Source organism: Halichoerus grypus, chromosome 4 (assembly GCF_964656455.1).
Source record: "Halichoerus grypus chromosome 4, mHalGry1.hap1.1, whole genome shotgun sequence".
NCBI lineage: Eukaryota > Metazoa > Chordata > Mammalia > Carnivora > Phocidae > Halichoerus > Halichoerus grypus.
This window is the reverse complement of record NC_135715.1, coordinates 4,015,993-4,036,567: the sequence shown is the minus strand read 5'-3', so window position 1 is coordinate 4,036,567 and position 20,575 is coordinate 4,015,993. Positions and strand designations below refer to the sequence as shown.

General features: G+C 42.9%; 1 protein-coding gene across 3 annotated transcripts in view; it reads left to right on the top strand.

Moving 5' to 3' along the window:
* MYO16 (myosin XVI) overlaps positions 1-20,575 on the top strand; it is a 574,226-nt gene that overhangs the window by 166,059 nt on the left and 387,592 nt on the right. For all 3 annotated transcript variants that reach the window (XM_078070087.1, XM_078070086.1, XM_078070088.1), the window contains exon 3: positions 15,230-15,300. In XM_078070087.1, the coding sequence (XP_077926213.1) occupies positions 15,230-15,300 (71 nt within the window). The remainder of the gene's footprint in view (positions 1-15,229; positions 15,301-20,575) is intronic.

The window sequence follows — 20,575 nt, the reverse complement described above, 5'->3', positions numbered from 1 at the left end:
ATATTACACATGGATGCCAAGTATCACCTTAACATGAAAGATACCGAACCAATTAGATCTGTATAATAGAAGATAGTCAAGTTTTGTACTATTATTTTTTTCTACATATGTTCTGTAAACTCTATTCTACATAATTACACTGATTTCTTAATTAAACTGCTTGAACTGATTGTTCTGATAATCAGGAGTGATTGTAATCAGTGAAATTAAGATAATTACATTAGCACAAAATACTGGATTTTGCCCACACACATACACATACACACTCACATATACACCCACACTCATGTAATCATGCTGTAAAATACCATGTATGTTTGGGCTTTTGTGCATAAGAGGCTTTATTTCCAGAGCGTTCCTTCATTTTTGCCTATGGCCGCCTGTCTTTGGACTTGCTGATGGGATGTCCAATTCTTTAACTTCCCTGTGGTGTTCTCGGGGGTAGTTCTAAGCCTAGCTCAACTGCTATACCATTTTACACCCTCTCTATCTCTGTATCTCATTGCTTCCCTGATGTTGTCTGAGTCATTTAATTCTGTAGGGATGTCACTTGTCTGTTCTCTTTCAACTCCCTCTTTCATCCCTTAATCTTCTGGCTAGCTGCCTATCTTCACTGTCAGCTCTACTCTGGACGTGGCTTCTAGTGCATTAAAGACTTCAAAGGGGCTCAGTCTTTTTGATCCAATGAAAATAAAAATCTATCTTTTTTTTAGTTTGGGGCTTCAATGATTTTTATGACACATAAAGGAACCCTAGAGAAATGTTTATTATAAATCCTTTTTTCCTAATCTTGGGTATGTGATAATAATCTAAATTTTCTTTGATGATTAGAAAATACAAGATTCTAGTCTAGTACAAAAATGAAACTTGTCAAAACTTCAGCAGCTCAAGTCTGAATGCGGCAGACAAAAATTTGACGCCGTGATGAGCAATATGTGGGCAAGGCCAAACATCTGAACATTGTTTAAATAATTGTTATAAAATGGTGTTAGAACTGACTATATGATAAAGAACTTACAATCTAAGGAAAATGAGATAGGACATTTAACAGATGGGCTGGATAATGGGTTAATTTGGAATCAATGAATCAATGTGTAGCATTATTTTTTGGATCACTTGAGGTAGGGAAGGGGGGACAGGACTTTTGCAAAACATGCCTTTCCTCCAGCTGTGGGTTTTGTGGGGGCTGTCACGTGAGGCATGGCACCAGCAGGAAGAGCATGGAAGCCACAGGGGATTTCATTTCATGCCATGGGCATAACCAAGTGGCTGCTGGATTCATAAGCTAAGGATCAAAGCCCTGGTCTCTGCTCTACTCTAATACAACTGAACATTTTTCTATGTCCTTGGTCCCCATTCTCTCACTTGTAAATGACTCTTACCCTAATTGTAGGTTTTTTATTAATTTTAACATGCCAAGGTATTAACAAATTCTTGTTTATATAAGTTTTTCAATTTGCTTTTTTACGTCTCCAAATTAGAGTCAAGCTCTAATGTTGACAACATCTGGACTTGCAAAACGTTGGCATAATTTTGTTTCCTACATGTTTTCAGGTAACTGCTGAGCAATGTAGGTGATTATGTCACCTAAATGACTGTGAGGAAGTGTTTGACTCTACTTCATTTATTCCTTTCAGAAAGGGTCCATTTTGTATGTGGTCTGCCAATTTTTGCCTATTAGGTTATGCTTTGAATAACAGAAGGAAACCCAGAAAACAAGCATGGTCTGGTTGGGTGGTACAGAAAAGTAGAGGGAGACAGAGAGAAAGAGAGAGAGGGAGAGGAGAAGAGAGAGAGAGGGAGAGGAGAAGAGAGAGAGAGGGAGAGGAGAAGAGAGAGAGAGGGAGAGGAGAAGAGAGAGAGACAGGGAGAGAGATCATTTGGGTTTTGCTGTTTGTTTTTTATAAGGATTATTTCATCTTGAGTCCAAAGGATGAAGGATGCACTTATTCAATAATTCCTGTCATTTACTTCATCATTCCAATTTCTAGCTAAACTGAAGTTTTGTTGTTGTTTTGGGGAGTCTATGGTTGAAGACAGGTCATTTTGTAGTCCACCCTAATAGTTGGTTCTATATTTGATGAATATAAATAGGCTGGAAAAAGAGCCAAGACTAGCGCCACTGTCACGTATGTGAACTTTCGGGAAAGCATGGCACTAGACCTTGGTTGAGAGGTGCCCCTTTCAGGGCAAAAGTAGATTTATCTTTAGTGTCTCTCGGTTGATTGAAAAGTACCACCTCCAGTGACAACATTTTGAAATGTCCCTGAAGCTTAACTCATTTTATCCTTGCCTCTGACTTTTTTGACCTTCTCTTCACATTTAATAATGACTTTTTAAAAAGATTTATTTATTTATTTATTTATTTATTTGAGAGAGAGTGGGAGGAGGGACAGAGGGAGAAGGACAAGCAGACTCCCCCACTGAGTGCGAAGCCCAACTCTGGGCTAGATCTCATGACCTGAGATCATGACCTGAGCCAAAATCAAGAGTCAGATGCTTAACGGACTGAGCCACCCAGGTGCCCCGACATTTAATAATGAATTTTTAAACAAAGAACATCATGAATCAAATGTAAATGTTCAATATAGGATTAAGCTAAGTCAGCTGTGGACACCAGGAAAAGTCTCCTCTCTAGAGCCTGCTCTTTGAGGAATGATTTCCATCATGCATGCCTCATATTTCCTTGATTTTTCATGAAACAGAAATGTCGTTGGCGCCTCTGAGGCTAACCGAGGTACTTGTTATTCATCAATGTAACTTAGTCGGTGTGCATAATATTGGATTTCTAAAAATGTTTAAGACACAAACTGAAAATTGGTTAGTCAAAAATAACGTATTCCACATGCAGGGATATTAAATACTGATTTTGCGTGGGTCGGGCAGTTTTTCCGTTCGAAGACCTAACACCAATAGATACATTTATCTGACGGCTTTTGTGGTCCTGAGCACCCTGGGAAGGGGCGGGCTCACTCGATTTTGTTGAATGCTGAAGCCTCTGGCAAGTCCTGAAATTGGAATTGATAATTTCCTAAGGGGCAGCATTAATCTCTCTTCCTTAATGTGTCGCACGGTATATATTTTTCTACATGAGCTTCTCTGGGGACAGCAGTTATAAATGCTTAATGGGGCATGTGTCTGAGTATAAAAAAGAAAAATGTAATGATTAATGAGACTCAAAAAGAAAGTAAGCAGTTGAAGTAGGAACATGGGAAATAGCAGGGTGGGTCAAAGAACAGCAAAGAGCCTGTGGTTTATTTGAGGCCCCGTTGAAAACCATAAGAACTGGTGTCCATGATGCTGACCGGACTTGAACTAGCTCTATGTGACCAGAAACTGTACCTGTGAATCAGAACTATTCTCCCCAGATTTTTATTGGGGCTAAAATTTGCATAAGTTTAGCACATTGGAGAAAAAAAGCTCTACATGAATATTATGCAGCTAAGAAGGCTTAATTAATATCCCAAAGCTGTTCCCTCTCCACCTCAGAATTATTGAAAAACACAAACAGGATTTATATAAATAGACTCACTTGACATTAGATTCTCTGTAAATATAGTTTTATAAAACATAATTATGCCAAAATGTGTGTGTGGGGCTCCTGGGTGGCTCAGTCGGTTAAGCGTCAGACTGTTGGTTTCGGCCCAGGTCATGATCTCAGGGTCATGAGATCAAGCCCCTCTGTGGGCTCTACACTCAGCACAGAGTCTGCTTGGGATTCTCTGCCTCTGCCCCTCACCACCCCCCAAACACCTGCTCTCACTCATTCTTTCTCTCTTTCTTTCTCAAATAAATTAATTAAATCTTAAAAAAATGTCTGTGGCTTAAGAAGTTTATAATGTTCAAGACATCACAATAGGGGGATCATGGCTTTTTAATTGTAGTAAAATATGTCTAAAATAAAACTTACTATTTTTATTATTTTAACTATTTTAAAGTATACAGTTCAGTAGCAGTTAACACATTCACAACGTTGTACATCCATTACCACAATCTAGTTCCAGGACTTTTTCTTTTTTCTTTTTTCTTTTTTAGGGGTTTTATTTATTTATGAGAGAGGGAGAGAGCACGAGAAGGGGGAAGGGCAGAGGGAGAGGGAGAAGCAGACTCCCCGTTAAGCAGGGAGCCCGATGCAGGGCTCGATCCCACGACCCTGAGATCATGACCTGAGCTGAAGGCAGGTGCTTAACTGACTGAACCACCCAGGCGCCCTTAGTTCCAGAACATTTTCATCCCCCAAATGGAAACCATACCCATTAAGCAGCCCATCTCCATTTGCCCCCCCACATACCCTGACCACCACTAATCTGCTCTCCGTCTCCATGGATTGTCCTACCCCTGATATTTCAAGTAAGTGAAATCACACAATATGTGGCCTGTTGTCTGGTAGAAACCAGACAACTTAACATCATGAGCTTGCATGATGCGTGATCAATGTTCATTCATATTGTAGCATGTAGTACTTCATTCCTTTTTTATGACCGTGTAATATTCCATTGTATAAATATAACACACATGGTTTATCCATTGGTCAGTTGAGGAACATTTGAGTTGTTTTTACCTTTTGGCTGTTGTGAATAGCTTTGCTATGAACATCAAAGGTATAAGTACCTTTGAAAACTCTGACAATTTCTAAGAAATGCAAATTTATGCATAATCTGCAATCCAGCAATCCCACTTCTAGGTATGTGCCTTATAAAAATTAATGCATGATTTTACAAAAAGACTTGTGCAGGAATGTTGATAACAGCTGTATTCATAATTGACAAAAACTGGAACCAAATCCCGTGGTAGACATTTTGTTCTTTTATCTATTGTCTACTCTTGGACCAGTGCTCAAGAGTTTTAATTGTGATAGCTTTAATGTATCTGATACCTTTCCGTGTAATACTTGGCTCTATTTTTAGCTCACTGAAGAATTAAAGCATTAAAAATACTGTTCAGCCTTTGTGGTTGTCTTCAGGGAGTCAATTGCTCCAAAATGTCTCATCTTTTAGAGCAAACTTTGCTTGTATGAAATTTCACCTTTTTTCCCCATTTTTTTTTAAAGTAGGGCACGGAGCCCAACTTGGGGCTTGAACTCATGACCCTGAGATCAAGACCTGAGGTGAGATCAAGAGTTGGATGCTTAACCAACTAGGCCACCCAGGTGCCCCTGAAATTTCACTTTGAAAATGAGTTAAAAATAATGAATATCTCTGATACAGTTGGAATTCATGAAATACCCTGCACTCTGTGTTCTGTCAGTGAGTTTATCTGACAAGGAAGTCTGGAGGGGAAATATGAAAGATTAAAAGACTACATCTATACAACCACAAATACATCAATGAGTATCATGCTCTCCACCCCGTCTTCTGAGTTTATCTTTAGGTAGTGGTCAATGACGGAAATACTCAGATAGTTCTCTCCCCTTTCCCTTACTTTTTTTTTTTTTTTTTGAGGTGTAATTTTTTAAAAACTGGCTTGTGATTTTTTTTTTAAATTTAAGTAAAATTAACATATGTAACGATTCTATACATTACTCCGTGCTCCTTGAGGTAAGGTTGTCTTAACCTATTTCGCTCGTGCCCCCATCCCCCTTTGCCCCACTTAAAAGTGGGTAAATAGTTGTTTTACCTTTTATTTCAAGTACATCACATTTTAATAACTTTGAGGAATGTTTGTATTATTCTGTTTCTGTTTTTGTTTTTACTGTCCTCAGACATAAACAGAATTCTGAATTAGTAATGCTGATGGTGTACCGTGTTTTTTTATCATTTCTTGAAAATGCATCATTTTTTTTGAAGCTAAGGCTACTTCTTAAATTTGAAATATAAAAAAACATTTTAAAGTTATGTAAGATAAATTGACAACGGATTATAGAGAGAGAGTAAAAAGTGCAGCATGTATTTATATTATGTGCATTCTGGATTTACAATTCCTACATCGAGGTCTGAAGAAATACGACGCAGTTAAATCTGTGTTGTTATAAAACTGTCACTTTGGTTCTGTTCTGGAATATTTGGAGAGTTAATGATTTAGGACTGGTTTAGGTACACAGGCCACTCCTGATTCCTCCCAGGCGTATGCATCACAATAATATATGTTAGAAATTCTGTAGAACAGGTGAACTTAATAGAAGCCCTTTTTTGAATATCTTTTCAGCTCCCTAAAGTGGGGAGGAAGCAAATGAGTTACAAGCAACATTGGAAGAGGGAAATGGCAAATAATTTTCCAAAAAGATTCAGGATATCCAGGCACTGACTCGAGAACTACAGATCCCTCTACTGTGTAATAACTTCTTGTCTGTCTTCTGTCTTCACCTACTGGTGCCCATGAGATTATAAAGTGTATGAAGGCAGGATTTTTTTTTTTTCTGTTTTTTCCACTGCTATAGCTCCAACTCCTAGAACAGTGCTCCGCGCAGAAAAGGCACTCACTGGATGTTTGTTGCATCCATCACAGCTGCACGAGTGGGTTGGGTGGGGGTCTGAGTTGGCTTGGCAATGGCAGTCTTGGACCCTGGTCTCACAACTTCCAGATTTTAGTCAGATCCAGTTTTGACCCAGCTGAGTAGGGAAGGAGAACTCTTCAACTAATTGCAAAGTAAACAAACGATCAAAAAACACCTCATTACAAAGTCGGATGAAATCAGCCTTCACTGCCCGAAGCCTGGTAGGTGAGTGGGACTAAGGTGGGCCTCGGGTACCTGATTCCATGGTACACCTCGCTGATTGATCCATAGTTCTCTTACTAAGTCTGGAACGCTAATGCCGCCTTGACCCCACGGGTCTCTGGTTCTAGGAGAGCGGCTGGTAGCATCCCTGAATGTCCTGAAGATGCATGTGGACCTGACCCAAATCAGAAGCAACCACTTATGTGTGACTGAGCCGCTTCCCTGAATCCAGATACCAGGCCGATCCTCACTGTGAGCTTCACAACCTGTCAGAGCCTCTTCATGTCTTCGCCAGGCTGGGGTGGAAACAAGCTGACCAGCCCTTTGGATACTGATTTCCACTGCTTCCCACCCTTCTCAGTATTAGAATCATCAAGGTGCTTTGATCTTAAAAACATATGGACAGTTGGGCACATTCTTGACTGATTTTAAGAATCTGGTGATAGAACAGGGTATTTATAAATTTTTAAGTTTTGGTAATTGTTCTAAGCATAATTAGGGTTGAGAATCCTTGCCCCAGACTCAGGCTTTGTCTCCACCTGAGGACACCCCATCCGCGCAGACCTTGACTTCCTCTTGGAGATGGTCCCACTAAACCAAGATTCCAAGCTCAGGCAGGTTTGGCTAAATATGTATTTATTGAGAATAAATTGTGTGTTCTGAGGGATACTCGGGATCCCATCGAGAATAAATTGTGTGGTCAGAGGGATACTGTGATTCATACAGCATTAGGGGTCAAATTCTCAATGGCAAATTAACGGGAACAGATCTGCCATAAATTCTTAACTTTGGCACTCATTCTCTTGCTCTAAGTGAGATGTTGAAGGTAATTTTCTGAGATCATAAAATCCTAGCAGTTTTTCTCAAAATGAATTTAGGTGACCATCTGCACCAGAATCTCCTGGAGTGTTTGTTTAAAATGCATGGTTTAACCAATTGAGCCGCCCTTTAGATCCCATCCCGGAACGCTTGAATCAGAGTATCTGGAGGTGGGCCTAGGGCTTGATCCTGAAGCGGGGAGAAATGGCACCCCAAGGTGAAAAGTCTTTCTTGGGGGAGAAAAGTGTTAGCTTTATGGATGGTTTGTTGCCCTTCCTAGGGCCACAGCACCTGGTCAGATGGACAGAATATCTGTGGTATTACAGTTTTATGGTAGAGGTTGATGGGGAATGAGTGATAATGCAAAATAGGTTGAGAATCACTGAACTAGAAAAATCTATTTTAGGGGCACCTGGGTGACTCAGTCGGTTAAGCATCTGCCTTCAGCTCAGGTCACGATCTCAGGGTCCTGGGATGGAGTCCTTGCATCTGGCTCCCTGCTCAGCAGGGAGTCTGCTTCTCCCTCTCCCTCTGCTCCTCCCCATGATCCTGCTCTCTCTCAAGTAAATAAATAAAATCTTTAAAAAAAGAAAAATCTACTTAAAAAAAAAAATCCTCATGTCATTCTTAGACATCCTAAAATTTGGGTTCTACTCAGGGCAGGAAATCTGTGTGTTAAGCAGCATTGCTGTGCAGATAGACATTTCTGTGGCGTTAGTAACGTAATCTCTATGTTCCTGCTTTCTGCCTCCCTTCTTTATTAACATATTGATAAGATAAACCTTTTAAAGCATCTCTTAGAAGACTATCGATTGTTATGGAAATTTTCACATCTATGTTGTTTGCAAGTCTTTACATTGCTGTTCCTATTATCCCTTCAGGGAGAGAGGACTCTGCCTTGATTTTTTTGTAGTTATTCATTGTATCTTTTTATTTCGAAATTAAACCAAACTTACAGAAGAGGTGAGCAAATAAAACAAAGCACTTCCATACACCGTTCAGCCAGGTTTACGATTTGCTAACGTTTTATCACATATGAGTTATCTTTTCCTCTCTCTAAAAAATGCCTGTGCGGGGCTTAAAAACGGGGCCAAGACTTAGAACCCTTGGTTATGTTGTTTCCCTTGTCCTTCCATCCGTTGATTTTAAATGTAAAATCTTTGTGAATATAGACCCACAGTGATCATGAGAATCACACGAGCATCATAGATTGCTGTGTAGCCAGATGCCCACACGGGCTCCCAGGATCCCCAAAGCAGTTACGGGCCCCAAGTTGCTGTCCGGTTCCTCTCCTCCATGTGTGGTATGTCATCAACGCGGATAAATCACAGTGCTATCTGGAGACTCAGAATGAGTGCGGATTCTCAGCGGGACTCTTGGCTTTGGCTGTTGGTGGCGCTGGTGGGGACCTTCAGTGGGGACAGATGTATAGTCTGTTAAAGCTCCTTAGCAAATCTTCTGATGTGTTTGCCTCTATTTTCTACCCCAATAGCTGAAGATTTAGAGACTGAAGGTTTCTTTTTAAATATCAAATCATGCCCCCCACACAGACTTCTCGGTGGAGCTCTGTGGCAGCTTGATGACGAAGCCGCAAATATACAATAAATGCTGAATCAGTTCCAAGCAGCGCTACTCTAAAAGGAAGCCTCAGCCTCATTATTCTGCTTGGTCCCCAGATGGCTGTCTCTCCGGCTGTTTTCCTGCGGATTTTATTGTCGCAGAAAGACTTGGAGTGGCTAGGCCATTTGACTTAGCTGGCAATTCGCATCTTGTTATTACAAAGTTGCTACGGACCTGTGCCTTTTTAGAGAAAGCGTTTTAACCTACTTTTGGGCAGTTTTACACAAAATGAGTAATCGGAGGGCATTAGAATGGATCTTGATTCCTGTTGTGACTTTTTCTTTTCTGTTGTGATTTTTAAAATTTCTCTACCTTGATGCTCTTCTTGTTAAGAATCCTTGGAATCTTGCTGCCCACACTGAGTTCTAGATCTACCAGGTTACCGTGTGGCTTGGGGGGGGCATCACAAAATCTGAGTCTGAGTGTCCTTCTTAGTGAAACAATTATAGGATCTGCATCATGGAGTTGAGAGAATTAAAGTAATTTTTGTACTAATGTACTTACAGCCCAAGTACTTAGAAGACTGCTCACTGTGTGTGTTAGCATTGGAAAAATGTACCTGATGTAGGAAATGTTGGGGTCCAGAGCCGACGGCCAGGAAAGAATTCTTTAGATGTCCTCAGTGCAAACAAGGTGGTTTTATTAAAGCACAGGACCCGTGGGCAGAAAGAGGAGTACTGGGGTTGGGAGGGGGTCAGGGAGAGCGTAAGTCTCTAAGGAATTTTGGAAGCAAGGTTTCCAGGACCTTGAGGGGGTCTAGCTATTGTTGGGAAAAGGCCATATATTACTGTCTACTAAAACCTTAGTCACGAGACCCTTCAGATGCATATCGGTGGGCCATATGCTTGGGGGATGACTGCTGACACATATCTCAGGGAGGGGGGGTAATGGATAAAGGAACTTTCCAGAGGAATTTTTATATGTTAAAGTAGACTCACAGGGTCCTGGGGGTTGGGCTAAGGTTGCCTTTTGCCCTTAGCAAAGTGTCAATATCCAGGCAGCTGAGCTCCTAGAGGAATGTTGCTCTGCCTATTTTAAGGACTTGTCAGTGGGCTGTAAGTAGTAGGGAAATTAATGTTTCTTTTGCCTTTGCTTCCCCTATCATACCCTCTTTTTCAAAATTCTCTGTTATGAATGAATTATTATGCAAATGGAATTTTCTTCATTACGTCTTTATATCTAGGTACTTCACAGTGTCCAGTTTTAACCCTTGGCAGACATAGAATTTAGCTCACTCTACAATTTGTGTGTGTGTTTATGTGAAAAACATTTATTTTGTGAACAGCTAATTTTGTCTTATTCTTGAGTCCCCACCATGGTATCCAGGGGCAACCCAGTCAGCATGCCCTCCGTGGTTCTTAGTTCTGTCTGATAATGTAAACAGCCCTTCTGGAAAACAGCCCTTCTATCTAGGGGAAAAAATTATGCTCAGATTGTCCCCTCCTCTTTTCTCCTTAGGCTGAGGTGTGGCCCAGTCACGAGGGGTAGGACTTATTTGTCTGTCACTGTGGCAAGAAGTTCTGGAATTCTTGGGTGTAGTGTCCTTGTCATTCCTGGATGTTCTTGGACACGTTCCTTAAGGACCTCAGGCTGCTCCCAGTGGTTCGCTGAGCTTGCCCTTCCAGACCCTGAGAACCAGTTGTTAAAATTTCAGGAATTTGTCAGTTGGCTGTTAAACAGTTAAACAACGCCTATAGTAAAAATTAAAGTATATAAACTTACAATTAAGTAGATTGTAATAAAGAGTAATGCACAAGGGGCGCCTGCGTGGCTCAGTGAGTTAAGCATCTGCCTTCGGCTCAGGTCATGATCTCGGGGTCCTGGGATGGAGCCCCGCATGGGGCTCCTTGCTCAGCAGGGAGTCTGCTTCTCCCTCTGCCCCTACCCCTCCGCTCGTACTCACTCTCTCTCTCAAATAAATAAACAAAATATTTTTAAAAAGAATAATACTCAAGACTCATCACTTCCTAATTAGTTCACTGCATTTTTCTCTCATTTATGCCCTTGAAGTCACCTGCATGTCTTGTGGTGGGTGGTGGAAATGCTGTATAATCATGTGCTATGTCACATCTTTTCCCAGCCCTGGGTTCAGTGACATCACATTGGCAGCTTGAGATAGGAGAATCACACCACGGAAGCTGGCTTGATCTATTGTCTTATTGCTTGTCTAGAATTAAGAAGTTTTGAAGGCCATGTTCATGCAGGGCTATACTTACAAATGTGTTATGTCAGGACCAAAAATTTGACACAATATGATACATTGTTCAAAAACCATTATCTTACTTCCAAAGATGTCCGTCAGGTCAGGTCATTGATAAATGAGCGACATCTGACACACTTCATTGTTTCGTTTTAACCTTACTCAGAAGCCAGCAAACTTTCTGTAAAGGGCCAGATAGTAGCTGTGTTAAACTTTGCAGGCTACCTAAAGTCCCTGTTGCCCATTCTTGTTGGATTTTTTTGGTTGTTTTTCATTGTTTTGTTTTTTTTTTTACACACCCTTTAAAAATGTAAGAACCATTTTTAGTTCAAAGGCTGTATAAATTCCAGAGCGTGATTTGGCCTGCTAGCCATAGTTTGCTCACCCCGGCTCTACTCATTAATGTCAGTGAAAATATCCACCAGAATGTCAAGGTCATGTGCACTGATTGTAACCACAGACTGGCTGTGGATGTAAGAGTTCAACAAAAATCATCAAAAGTATTCTGTGAGAATCATTTGGCCAGATGGCATTTACAATCGTGAGTACTATGTATCTAATTATTTGTAAATTGTGGGCTACACAGCATTTGTATCAGTAAAATGTGTAGTAAACTCATAAATGCATATCTGTCTATCCATCCCTCTCTCCATCCGTCTGTCCATCCATCCATCCGTCCATCCATCCATCCATCTAGACATCTAGATCTCCATCCCTGTGCATGCTGGAGCATTCACCACCACACCACGGTATTCTCCCTGCTCCTGTGATTGACCCATCCATCTTCAGCACCTTACAAACTGGTTTCCCTGGACATGGTGTAGTGCTCCACAGACCCCTCCCTTTGCCGTGTGGCACCCACTCTGTCCCAGCCTGCTTAGTCGGCACTATACCCTCGACAGCAAATTATTTACAAATAACTAAATATAGAGTACTCAGGGCTGACTGGCCGGCATTTGTTGCCCACAAACTGGTGTCCGAGTCCTGTAGCGTGATGTGCCGTGTCCTCCCTGGGCCAGTCCTCCGAGCCACATGCTGTGTCCCACTCCCCGCACGCTCACCGTGCTTCACTGCCTCCCGCATAGTGCTCCTCACCCCTTTCGTGCTTGATAAATTACACACTCGTCCTCCAAGAGACTGCTGCTAAATCTGCGTGGTTTATATCCTACACTTACATTCAACATTTAAAAATTGGAAGGTTTTGAGAAAATTTAGAATAAACCTTAAGTTAGGTTTTTGTTGTTGTTGTTGTTGTTTTTAAGATTTTATTTATTTATTTGACACAGAGAGAGAGAGAGAGAGCACAAGTAGGCAGAGTGGCAGGCAGAGGGAGAAGCAGGCTCCCCGCCGAGCAGGGAGCCCGACGTGGGGCTCAATCCCAGGACCCTGGGATCATGACCCGAGTCGAAGGCAGATGCTTAACCAGCTGAGCCACCCAGGCCCCAAACCTTAAGTTATGGATTCTAGGATATGTTATTTTGGGGTCTCGTGACGTAGAGTAATTATACTAGTAGGAATCATTTGGAGATCCGTGCCGAGGGCCAGGAGGCATGATTAACATGCTGCTCTATTGGCTCATTCACTTCTGTCAGTGCCCCCATGGCGTGAGTTCAACTGAGAGGAAACTGAGGCACAGAGAATTCAGTAGCTCCCCCAGTGGGGCCTCATAGCCAAATCTGTGGATGCCCAAGGCCAGTGTCTCACTGACTTCTATTATGTATAATTCACTACACATGTGCCTGGTGGAGTCTACTCAAAAATCTGATAGCAGGGGCACCTGGGTGGCTCAGTCGTGGGTGTCGGGCTCTTGGTCTCAGCTCAGGTCCTGATCTCAGGGTGGTGAGATCAAGCCCCGTGTCAGGCTCCTTGCTCAGTGCGGGGTCTGCTTGGGACTCCCTCTCCCTCTCCCTCTACCCCTCCCCCCTGCTTTCTCTCTCTCTCTCTCTCTCAAATAAATAAATCTTTAAAAAAAATCTGACAGCATTTTATGAATGTTTTTCTAATAAAATCTGCCTCATACTGTATTTGTAGTATAAGTGCTTTGCTATGAAAACTTTAAAGCACTGTGTTGATATTAGTTAATTCAAGGTGAATAATTTCGTTTGCTAAAAAAGTAAACATTTGGGTAAAAGTGCTATTTATCTTCTGAGGAAACCATCGGTAAATGTATTTAATTAACTGTCTGTTGTTGGCAATGGACTGTTCAAAATTAAGGGCAAGAAGTATGTGAGGGAGCAGGAAGTGCGTCCATTTATTATACGTGTGCATAGAGAGAGCAGGGAACGGGAGGGAGAAAGGGCACCTGCAAACCACACGGCAGGACAGCTCCTAGAAATACAGCGAGGACTAGAAAGGCAAAGGACTTACCTTCCTGGATGTTCTCCTGCTGGCTGAGGGCAGAGATGCCCAAGTAAGCCAATGGTCGCCCCACGCCATGTCAGGTTACACTCAATCCTGTAAGAATGCGGTCTTGGAGAAATTATTTTGTCACAAACTACCAACATTAGGAGAATCTATGTTATGAAAAGAATTCAATTCTTAATTGGAGAAAGAACATACTCAAGGGGAAGCCACTTGGAAGGTGAACAGATGTGGACAGACTCCTGCTGAGGACAGCTTTCAGGGAGCGGACTGAAGTGAAGGGGCGCAGATCCCAGGAGCCCAGAGTTGCCCCAGTTGAGAGGGCATGGGGGTGTGTGTGACTCCCCTGGGGAGAGAGATTTGGACGGAAGGCCCTCCAACTTCGGGAAGGGCTGTCTGGAGGGCACACTGGGCTGGGTACGGGTTGTTCTGCTGTCTCCACGTCACCCCCATTTCGGAGAGGCTGTTCAGTCTCCCTCTTCACCCCCACTGCACACGTCATCAACGAGACGGCCTTCCTGGAGAGGGGACAGCTGGGGTAGCCATGTCTGCCAGGACCCAGGGCGCCCCTCGTGACGTGTGGTTAGCTTTGGGGAACATGGTGACACACTAGATATTGGAACGCATAAACGACTTGGGGTACCATAGAATAGAAGGTACATGATGTAACACTCCAGACTACAGAGTAACTTCATGGAAAGACAGTATGCTCAGTGAGGTATGCGTTTGAATCCGAGCCATTTAATATCGGTCTGTGGTATAATGGGGAAAAAAAGAGTCACGGGTGCTTTAATTATAGTTTTTGTGGAAAATGCATTAATGGCTTTTTATTAAAAGACTGTGATACTGCTATTAACTGCGGAAATGTGCTTTGGGGAATTGATAAGCCTTTCTGTGAGGCTGGTCCTAGAGCCCATTGTAAGAGGCGGAAAATACAGCAATCGGTCTCCTCACGCCGGTGGCATTCCTTCTACTAGTGAATTCACCTTTGCTGTTCAGGTGGAAACACAGGCCACCTTCCACTTGTGCATTTATTCTGATAATTGGCATCTGTTTTGACCTATTTGGCATTATTAACTCGAAATGGCTTTGTGCCATAGTCCTTCTTGGGAAAGGTGGACACCCTGCCAAGAGGTCATCGCAGGAAGAGAAGTTTAATGTCCAGAGTACAAAGTTTGTTTTAAGCCAGTGGGCCCTAATGAGATTAAAAAATAAAAGTTAAGTGGTCCAGTCCCTCCATGAGCCTCGTGAAGTAATTTCTTTTTATTATTTTGCCCTACAAAGGATATACAAACTCGACACGTTGAAACAATAAACTGTAAGAGCGTGTCCCCCTTTCTGAATGATTTGCTCAGCTGTAATAAGAAATGACACTGAGAGACGGAGGAATCAGTTTGAATGTGGAGACAGACGCCACCCGTCATACGTACACCAAGTGAGGTCAGAGGGCGGTTAACGAGTCTGCATTGGCTTTTACGGCTGTTTGCATTTTAGATATTAAGGAAACGCTCAGGTTTTGGTTCACGGTGTGGACGAAGCACGTGCTGTAACTGCCTACTCTTCCGATTTTTCAGCGCTCCGGCTCCTGAAGGAGGGCGCAGATCCGCACACCGCCGTTTCCTCAGGAGGGTCCCTGCTGCATCTGGTGAGAACCTTCTGACCGGGGCACGGTGGTGGGGGGGGGCGACACAGGGAGGAGCATCAGTCGTGGGCTCAAAGTTCAATAGCCAAATGTACATCTTTTTTTTAAGAGTTTATTTATTTATTTGAGAGAGGAAGTGCATGAGCAGGGGGGAGTGGGAGAGGGAGAAGCAGACTCCCCGCTGAGCAGGGAGCCCGATGCGGGGCCCGATCCCAGGACCCTGAGATCATGACCTGAGCCGAAGGCAGATGCTTAACCAACGGAGCCACCCAGGCGTCCCCCAAATGTACATCTGACAGATGATCATCAAAACATGACACTTTCAAATGATCAGGCTTGGATAACGAGCTGCAGTAGTTCCTAATTACTACGTCGGAGTTTGTAAGTAATCTTTAACAAATGGAGTTAGAACTTCTGCCCTAAAGATGCTTTTGAAAATGAAGCAAATAATATTGTATCCACTATAGACTATTAGGCATTCTTTTGCTTCTACATGTTGTCTTTGGCTACAGTGAACTTTCTCTATGCTCTGCTTGTGACCGGGCGCATATAAATGTGACTAAAGCTCACCGACATTCTTTTGGAGACAAAGCAGTGAATGGCTAAGTAATTAAGTAAATAAATAATGGCACAAACAAAAAAATATTATATTAGATTCATGTGCTAAAAATTTTTACGGGTCCACTTAAAAAGTCAATAGAAGGATTCAATTTAGTGGTCTTTAGGACTATGATTAAGCCTTAATTTTGAAAAATATAAAAATTAACATAACATTAAAAACCTAACTTAGGGTCATCTACCAAGGTCAGGGATGAGCTGTATTTCTTTGCGGTACATTGAACTCTGTTAAAGAAGGTCATGCAGCAAACAGCCCAGAGCTCCGGAACACGCCACCGGTTCTCAGCCTGGATTGCACGTAGGAATCACCTGGGAGCGGTAAAATGCTGACACCTGCCTCCCAACCTTAGCCCGGTCCGTGGAGATTCTGACTTAATTTTTCTGGGATGTAGCGATTGGGAGCTCCCCCAGCTGATTCTGATTTGCAGCCTAGGCTGAGAAGCACTGCATACAAGAGAAACCTGTGCCTCCCAAAGGCTCAAGATATCTGGGGGTACAGACAATCATGTTATGCACTCAGCAGAATAGAAAAACAACTCAGAATATTGATAGGAGACAGTCTGTAGAAGAAATGTAAACTGTTTCTCTCCAGCATTGACTGAGACAGAAAGAGAGATTTCTAGATGACTTTTTCCTTCTCTGGAGTGTTTTGGTTTTGAAACCTCTCCATTTTAGACTCAGATCATTACATGGCTTATGTGAAATTTCTAAGGATCCAAGCCTTGTTAGTTCCTAGATCCCAGGTCTGATGATGATAAGCAACGCTAGCTAGACTAGGGTCATGTGCTCTTGGTCAATATGGTTCTCTCTCTACCAGGAGGTCCAGTGATCAGCATGTTCAGAAGGAGACCAGGCCAGGCCCTGCTTTCTTTTCTTGGGAGTGTCTACACCTGCTTCTGTGTCCCCCATTAGAAGATGATCAGGAGAGAATTTGATCCCATGCCAGCGACTTTTGGTCTTTTCCTCTCATATGTAACTTCATGTACACTTACTCCTTTCATGAAGTTTGAGGAGATGCTTAAGCTCACCGAGGCTCATTTTTTCCCATCTGTGAAATGGGGCTATTATCTGGGCTATTGTACTCAGAGAATTTATTGTGATGAATACACATCACAGCATGCATTGTGATGATAAGATAGATACGAAAATAACTTTTAAGCCATAAAGTGTCTTTGCTATGTTAGATATTGATCAATATGCACATTATAGTATATTATTTATGATGCATTTTCATATAAATTAATTTTTTATTTACCATAGCTCTGTGTGCTTGGGAATACGCCTATGTGACTTTCCTAGTTAGAAACAGAAGCAGAAGAATGAAACAATTTGGCCAGGTTCACACAGTAACAGTGCAGAGCTTCCGCTCTGGCCTCTGCGGACACCAGGTTCTGGTCACACCTGTTCCCCCAGCAATGCTGCAAGGTGCTCATTGCAGTTTTCAGAGAACACACTGTCGTTCTAACTGAACTGCTGGAAGACAGACCTTTTCTGTAAACAAATCATGTGAATTCATTGGTAATACTGCCAAAAATGTATTATTACTGAGCGTGTGTGTGTTTGAGAGGGAGAGAGACACACCCATGACTTAATATATAAAATGCATTTGCCTGCAATGAGCACAAAGAAGTGCATCCTGTCAGTCAGCAAATCAGTGCTTGCTTTCTGGCCAGATGCCACTGTGTCCCTTCACCTGGACCACTGCCACCCTCTCCTAAAGCATCATCCCTTTCACAGGATAAGCAACAGCCTCTCTCATCTCCCTGCCCCATCCTCACCCACCTGCAGGCTGTTGCCACACAGAAGTCAAGCCAGCGTCTCTCCTCCATCAGAATACTCCAGAAACTTTCCTTCCCACTCAAAAAACAAACAAACAAACAAAAAACCAAAGTCCTACATAGAGCCATACCATGACCTGCCCCCACCATGGCCCCCGCCCCGTTTCCTCCCCTCTCGTTCTCACGGCTCCTTACTGTGCCCGCCACACTCCCACCAGGTGCACCCCCTCCCTTCTGTCTTTTCCACTTGGAACTCTGCTCTGCAGGTATCCACCCAGCTCATGCCCTCGTTCGCTTTGGGTCTCTGCTCGGAAGACATCTAACAGAACAGCCTTCCCTGGCTTGCCCTGTAGGATAGGGCAAACAGACCAGAGACCCATGTGATTCTGTCCTGCTTCCTAGACCGTCCACTCCGTGAGAGCAAGAACTGGACATATTCTCATGAGCCTGTTGTACGCCTGGGGGAGTGCCCAGCACTTGGTAGATGCTCAGTAGATTTGTTGAGTAGGAAAGTTGGTGCGTTAACTACTTAATTAATTAGTATCTGGTGCTATGATGGCTCTTAGGGGTGCAAAGATTCAGAACACATTCTGTGCCCATATGGAGTTTAGTTTTTCGAGGGAGGGAGGAAAAATAAACCACTGATTACAGCAGACCTGGGAGAGGCGTAAACAGGAGATCGTGGCAGAGGACTCTAATGAGGCCACTCCTGCCTTGGCAGAACACTTCTGACACCTTCTCCGACCCTCCTGATCAGACGTAAGTACTCTTTTATCCAGGATCTCCTAGCGCATGATCCTTGCTTCTGCTACAGATCTTGTCATGATGGGTCATAATTAATGGATGATGTGCCCTTTCTCTCTGCCAGACTGCATTTTCAAAAACTGTGGCTGCCTTAGATACTTTTATATCATTGGCGTGTGATGTGCAGGAAATACTCAGTACGTCGTCCATGAATGAACAGATGAATGAATGGGCCCCAAGGACATCAGGACCTCCTTGGCTAATGAGAAGTGAGTTATTTGAGGCCCAGGTCACAGAGTATAAAGACTCAGAAATGGTGGGGTCAGAAGGAAAACGAAATGAGAGGATTCAAGTGAGAAGGCAGAGGGAAATGCTTTCTGAACTCTCCGTTCAGTGCAGCTGTGTTGTATCTTCATACCGTTAGGCGTGGGCTGCGAGCCTCGGATAAAGGGGAGGTGGAGCTGGGGTGTGCGTGAGAAAGCCTGGGGACGGCCGCGGGCTCAGCACCGAGTCATCTTCCCCTGGGGTTCCTGAGTAAATAAAAGCAAATGAAAATTTGCGAGTTGCCAGAGAGACAAAATTACAGGGTTTCAACATGCCTTAGGTACTGAAAAAGGCAATTTCGCCCTCTGAAATGTCAAGTGTGAGCATCTGCGCTGTCGGCCCCACCTTTGGGGCATCCTGCGCTGTGAAGCTTGACGTGTTACCAGCACAGAAGCTCTAATTATAGAGGCTTGGATCAACGCCTTCGAGAAAAAGGCAGCCTCTGTTTGTGTGGACCATCGAGAATAAGCGGTGGAAATTGTTGAGATTTTCGGAGTTTTATTTAACTCAATTATTCTTCATTGAGTGTCTGATTCCAAGTGTAGATTTTGGTACATTCCTCTTAGAAGTGGCGGGAGAACTTTGATGTTGGAGATGAACAAATCCCATCCTGTACAGGTAGATATTTGAGAAGCAGGTTTGAGTATCTTTTGTCATATAAAATCTTTAGTTTTATCTTCTTTTAAAGTTTTCACCAAATACCTCTGGATTAGCTTGTTTGCCAACCCTTCCGTAAATAATTCATGTATCACACATATGGCAGGTGTCAAGCCCTGTGATCGACAGAGGGGAAGTAATTACAGCAGGTGACAGTATCGGCACCCCAGGAGGCCAATAGACACGAACACTCAGATTTAAGTCTCAGGAAGAAATTACGATATTTGTGGATTTGGAAACAGCACCACACGGGTTTTGCGAAACCACTGTCCAGGGTTTTATGTTATGACCTCTAATAAATGAGCTCTCGAGAAGGAGCTCCTGATGGTGACCAAACCCTCTAGAAGGGAGCATGAAACACAAACTCTTTTAGTGTGGTCTTGTGACAGCAGCTGACCACAGTGAGGCTTGAGTGGAATGCATTAGAAATAGGAACTACCCTTTCTTTGGCCTGGTGAATTGTGTATATAGTACAAGCAGGTAGATGAGATGAGAGAGAGAAAGAGAGAAAGGGGGAGAATCTTTTGCGAGAGCAGAGAAAATCTTGAAGGCTAGACCAGAAACTTTTAGCAGTGACTCAGGTTGAGGAAAGGAGGCAAAGTCTTTTCATTTTTACATGTATGTTTCATATAGTAGAAGAAATTGATAGAAGTAGTTCTGACTGCTGCTTTCTTAGACGGTAAAATTCTAACTGTTTTAATCACTTCCTGCTCTTCCAAGGAAGTCTGGTGTCTGAATTGGCAGCTCACTGGGCTTCACTCTCCACATCTTTCAAGCTTCAGGAGCTGGAAGAAGCAGAGATAATTAGCAAATTACTACAGTTGCAGCTGTTCCACATTTTAGTGTCTTTTAGAGGGGGTGGAATATTATATTTTGAAGAGTCAGAATATTAGGACTGTGCAGGAAAGGTCTAAAGAAAGATCTTATTTTAAGACTGGTCTAGGTGTTAGAGAGCAACAGTGATCAACAAGTACGTGGACATTGTCCAGAGCATCTGGGCATTGACCGTGTGACCCCCCTCCTTTGCTCTTCCAGAAAGTAAAGGGGAAAAGCTGTGGGGGTAAATAAACACTGGCGAGAAAATGAATCCTAACAGAAGAGAATGTGCCCTCTCCAGGGTCCGTTCCTGGGAGCTTCTTGGGTGTTGAGAAATGGGG